General features: G+C 40.4%; 1 protein-coding gene across 8 annotated transcripts in view; it reads right to left on the bottom strand.

Moving 5' to 3' along the window:
• Nucleotides 1–6,000, bottom strand: part of LOC122564345 (F-actin-uncapping protein LRRC16A-like) — a 460,598-nt gene that overhangs the window by 205,689 nt on the left and 248,909 nt on the right. For all 8 annotated transcript variants that reach the window (XM_043719093.1, XM_043719091.1, XM_043719092.1 and 5 more), the window contains exon 14: nucleotides 2,378–2,455. In XM_043719093.1, coding sequence (XP_043575028.1) covers nucleotides 2,378–2,455 — 78 coding nt within the window. The remainder of the gene's footprint in view (nucleotides 1–2,377; nucleotides 2,456–6,000) is intronic.

Raw genomic sequence — 6,000 nt, 5'->3', positions numbered from 1 at the left:
TAAGTTTGCAGATGACACTAAAATTGGAGGTGTAGTGGACAGCAAAGAGGGTTACCTCAGATTACAACAGGATCTGGACCAGATGGGCCAATGGGCTGAGAAATGGCAGATGAAGTTTAATTCAGATAAATGTGAGATGCTGCATTTTGGGAAAGCAAATCTTAGCAGGACTTATACACTTAATGGTGAGTGTTGCTGAACAAAAAGACCTTGGAGTGCAGGTTCATAGCTTCTTGAAAGTGCAGTCGCAGGTCGATAGGATAGTGAAGGCGGCGTTTGGTATGCTTTCCTTTATTGGTCAGAGTATTGAGTACAGGAGTTGGGAGGTCATGTTGCAGCTGTACAGGACATTAGTTAGGCCACTGTTGGAATATTGCGTGCAATTCTGGTCTCCTTCCTATCGGAAAGATGTTGTGAAACTTGAAAGGGTTCAGAAAAGATTTACCAGGATGTTGCCAGGGTTGGAGCATCTGAGCTACAGGGAGAGGCTGAACAGTTTGGGGCTGTTTTCCCTGGAGTGTCGGAGGTTGAGGGGTGACCTATAGAGGTTTACAAAATTATGAGGGGCATGGATAGGATAAATAGACGAAGTCTTTTCCCTGGGGTCGCAGTCCAGAACTAGAGGGGATAGGTTTAGGGTGAGAGGAGAAAGATATAAAAGGGACCTAAGGGGCAACATTTTCACGCAGAGGGTGGTACGTGTATGGAATGAGCTGCCACAGGATATGGTGGATGCTGGTACAATTGCAACATTTAAGAGGCATTTGGATGGGTATATGAATAGGAAGGGTTTGGAGGGATATGGGCCGGGTGCTGGCAGGTGGGACTAGTTTGGGTTGCGATATCTGGTCGGCATGGACGGGTTGGACCAAAGGGTCTGTTTCCATGCTGTACATCTCTATGACTATGATTCTAAGTGAACACAGAACAAAAGAAGAGAAATACAGGAAGGAATACTTAACTGCAGCGAAAGAGATAGGCATACAAAAGGGAAAACTGAACAGAACAGACAGAGACAAAAGGGACAAATGGAGAGACAAGAGTTTAAGCAGGGAAGTTGATCCAGAGAAATGGAAACAGTCAGAAAAAGATGGATCCAGAGACAGATAAGCAGAAAAAAGGGGTTTGAAAATGTATACAAATTAAGAAAAGCTGTACATTGATAAAATTCATGATGCTGTTGGAAAATTACGTGATGTCAATTGTTTTGCTGTTTCATATTCATGTATTAACAACTTGTAATGATACCACCATTAATATAATAAGGTTTTCGAAAGAGTGCTACAGTAGTGCAATCAGACAAAAGTCCTGAAACAATGAACATGTTTTTCCAAAACTACACTTTGATGTTTAGATGGCATTGCTCTACGTCTGTACAAGAAGGTTGAGCCAGGCCAGGTAGCCAAGCAGCCAAGCCCAAATTTTATGGTAATCAGGCTGTTACCTATCCCAGATCATGGCTTCCACCCCATATGGGAGGATGTCTCACCTACCAGAACTGCTGGTTAACTAGATAGCTACCAGCTCCCCAGTCCTAGCAGCATCACTGCTTGGTTGTCTATTCCTGGTACAGTATTATTTCTACGCAGGGAAGGGTAATAGAGGCTAGATCCTAGGGTCATGTGTTATGCATAGGATTTACCTGGTGTCCCTACCACAATGTTTAGGCACCATGCATCATTGGCGAATAACCAGTTACAGAAGGGGGTTGTGAATTGTTCACTTCATGGCCTCAACTCAGCTATTCGATGTGCATGGAGCCTGATGTGCACTCTGGCAAAATAGGAGGTGAACTGGCAACAGACATGGTGTACACTTATCATGACATGCAATTTCACACAATCCAAACCAACCCACCTCAACCCCTTTCCCAGTCTGTGTGAACCTTTTCTTATGCAGGGATGGTGGGGAGGGGTTTAGGAGAAGTGAGAGAGCTGGTTGGAAGTACACAGACCTTTGGACCATATTTATCCAGATAAAATCAAAACTTCCAATCAGCAACTCATTCTGAAAGCCATTTTTCAATTTTCTTCACTTGCTTATTTATTAGTAATTCCATACAGTCAGTAAGCTGAAGGTATAGACATTCACAGTCACAGCATAAATACAGGAAAAGGTGTTCAGGACAATATATCTGCAGTAGCCAACAAATAAGCACTTGGTCTCATTTCACCTCCCATTGCTTGATCACTGCCTTGCTGTGTTGTGTATGCAAGATCAATTCCAGGTATTTCTTCAATGTGATGAGGTTTTCCATTTCTATCTCCATTTTAGAGTATGTGTTCCAGTTCTCTACAACCCTCTGGGTGAGAGAATTTCCCTTGATCATTGGCATTATCATGTTAAAATATTACTTGAGTATTACTTGAATACATACCATATCCAACGCACAGTCTGTGTTCGACAAATCAAGGTGAGTAAGAGCATTTGGCTGGGCCAGAAAACTGTACAAATTCTGTAAAAATAAGAAGATAAAACTGAACAAAACTGCAACTTGGTTTCAATCACTCAAGAGATCAGACCTTGAAGTGTAATGGCTTAATTTTAATTAATATGCAGAATACGGAGAGAGGTAACATGGAAAATACAAACATTTTGGGAAGGCAGGTGTGAGGTGAAATCAATTCCCAATATCTCTACAGACAGAGTGCAAGTGCTTAGTGATAAAGATCTGCCTCAGTTTGCTAGGACTTGGTCCAACTGTATTAAAGGCTGTTTGGCCTCCACATTCCCTCACTCTCTGTCCTTTCCTATGCCCCTTCCATACACCTTCCTTACTCCATTATGCATTATGCATCATTCATGCCCAGTTACTGAGTGGGTATAATGGACACAGAACTTATGGGTCAACAAACAACAGCAAATCTTGAATTAATCATAAAAAACACCTAATGAAAAATTAGCTTTGAAATAAACTGCTGTTTTTTACAGCCACATATATATACCAGAGGGGGCTGGTTGTAGTTGCAATGAGAGAAGCTTTACCCTACTTCACACCTCTGACTCTTGTCCAAATGAATACAATGAAAAAGCAGATCAAAAAAGTAATAATTTAATATAACCGCAAGGATGTCAATCATTAAAATCAATGCACAATTTCAACCCTTAAACAGACCACTGATCGGCTGGTCCATTAATAAATCTTAAGGCTCAGCTAAGACCACCTAGCAACTGTACGAACAGATATAGATGGCCAGATAATTTGAGTTCATCATCCCCGGTTTCTATTTTGCATGCTTCTGGTTTCATTACGTTTTGCTGTCAGAGAACAGCAAAGCTGCTCTAGGCACCTCTCAGCTTCTTAGTTTTGCCAGCAGCTATCCACTTGACTCTGTAAAGCTGGTTCTTGGGTCATTCAATCTCTCCTATATCTCTCCTTTCCATCAATGCTACCTGACTTGGATATATGCAGCATTTTGTTTTTTGATTTCACTCCAACTCTGATTTTAAAAAGACAAATCTTATCTGAGGGAGACTCAGCGACAGTTTAAAGAAAGAACAAAGAAAATTTACAGCCCAGGAACATGCCCTTCGGCCCTCCAAGCCTGAGCCGATCCAAATGTACTGTCTAAACCGGTCGAGTCAATTCCTAAGCATCTGTATCCCTCTGATCCCCACATACACATGCATCTGTCCAGACGCATCTTAAATGAATCTACTGTGACTGCCTCTACCACCTCTGCTGGTGACGCGTGCCAGATGCCCACCACCCTGTGTGTGTAGTACTTGCCACGTGTATCCCTTTTAAATTTGCCACCTCTCACCTTGAAAGCATGACATCTTGTTATGGAAATCTTCACCCTGGGAAAAAGCTTGTCTCTATCCACCCTGTCTATACCCTTCATGATTTTGTAAACTACAAGGAATTAAAAGGAATTCATTCAAAGCAATCATCATAACCTGTAAAAGACGAAAACTACCAGTAAGAAATATGTGTGAAGGAACAACCTGAGATTGACACATTATTGGCTAGTCTTGCTTCAACAGTTCATATCACCCATAAAGTAGAGCCAACAGTTTCACAAAAGAATCACAACTTTAGTCATTTTCCATCATTAATCACAAGTTGAACCTTTCGGTCTGCCCTTGAAAATATTTCCAGGTAATATGCATAACATGTTTGAGCTCTTATATTCAGCTTTCCCCCAACATTATAGATGACTCCTAGTTATAATATCCTTGCTATCTATGCCCAGTAATGTGCCTTTACTTGTTCAGCTTCTAGGTGAATCGAGCAACTCCAGGGTTCACAAGAATGCTTCTCTCTGTGTTTTGGCTAATTGGAGATAACATACTCTTCATTGACTCCTCAGATTTAATATACTTAATAAATCGATATCAGATTATGGCTCAGGTTCTAATTACTGCAGATTGATTTTGAATTTTAATAAAACACGTAAATAAATTCTGTTAAATGAGACTAAATCTACAGTATGTATAAACTTATTCTCATAATATCAAACACTGTCATATCTCTTGCCTTAACACTCAATTTTAAACTCTGACTTGAAAAACAGGCTCCTTGATATATTTAGCTATACACATGTCACAACAGGGTCTCTGACTTGTGTCATCTGTCATTGTTTCTGATGATAGATTACAAGCTGTAAGGCTGTATTGGATTTACAATTTAAAATCCCTTGAAAAAAGTATTGGATCATAGGTTCAGTCACAGTTATCTGAACTGCGTCTGTGTACACAAACACAACTAATATACAAACATATACCCAAGATAAAAACATTCACTGGATGCAGGTATTTGAACTCTTTGTTTGATTTATTACCAGATCCCAAACCCACCTGTTCCACATGACTATTGCTATAAGCAGCCACCTATCAATTACCACTGGTTTGCAACTAATAATATTTGGACTAAACAGAGCAAAAACCAGTTATGTATTAAATATTCCGTCAGCATGTTTAAGCCTTGAGTTGTGTCTTGGATGGAACTGTCTACTTTCAATCACTAAACATATGACATTTTGGTGATTTATCAAAAATAATACAAAAATTATTTTCATCATCTTTACAACTTCTGATGAACTGAGTTATACATTGTCAAGTTCCTCACCTTCATAAGGACTGCCATACATTGATCTTTTAAAACTAATGCTAACTACTCGAATGAAAATTTATTTGAAAACTTACTTCAGTTTCCCTCTCCACAGAAACAACATGATTTGTTAAGTGTGTTCCAACATTTCTGCTTTTAATTCTTTTTAAAGCTACTTGACAAACATGCAGGATATTACAAGGTCTGAACATTTTCAGTTGAGTTCTCCAGGAATCAACAAAATGGCAATTATGCAATGTTTCACAGAGAGCTTCTCTCCAGTAATATTCCTGTAAGTGTCCTCATGCTATTCTCTGCAGCTCACCAGATTAGCTATTCATCGTGCCTCTACGGTGCCCTTCTCAGCCTATTTCTCCTCCTGCCAGAGGCAAAAGCATACTCGCTACTAACAGGAACATTCTGGGATTTCTAGCATTGTCACCATTTTAGAACCCAGCCATGAACCAGGTCAAGTGCTGACAGCCAGGAGTTTTCCTTCTCTGTACAATGAGAAAACCAAAAACGATTGTGCCTCAGGACATACTGGTGGTACAGCTGACCCTTCATTGCCAATACAAGCAAACAATATAAATTTAAACATTGTAAGAATCAAGCTGCTCAGGGCTCCTTGCTCACTTTGTGTCTATATGGATGCTTACAACATCCCTGCCTTCCATTTTGCACTTACCCCCTCAGCTTGAGCCTAAAGGCTTTCAATACTCCTGTCAGGCAGCTTGTCATAGTTGTCAGCAGTGATCATTCAAAGGAGTGGACATGTTTCTATATAGCATTATGCCATCACAATCTCACACCGACAGCACGTGATAGCAGTATTCACAGCAAATACACTGCATACGATTCACCAAATGGCCATGACTCAAAGTCAATGGGGTGTAGTCCTCAGTCAGGCTAAGGGAGACAGCTTTCAGTCAAGGGATCCTGGCACA

This window comes from Chiloscyllium plagiosum, chromosome 29, assembly GCF_004010195.1.
Source record: "Chiloscyllium plagiosum isolate BGI_BamShark_2017 chromosome 29, ASM401019v2, whole genome shotgun sequence".
NCBI classification, from domain to species: domain Eukaryota; kingdom Metazoa; phylum Chordata; class Chondrichthyes; order Orectolobiformes; family Hemiscylliidae; genus Chiloscyllium; species Chiloscyllium plagiosum.
Note: the sequence above shows the minus strand (reverse complement) of the source record. Positions and strands in the feature narration are given on the sequence as shown.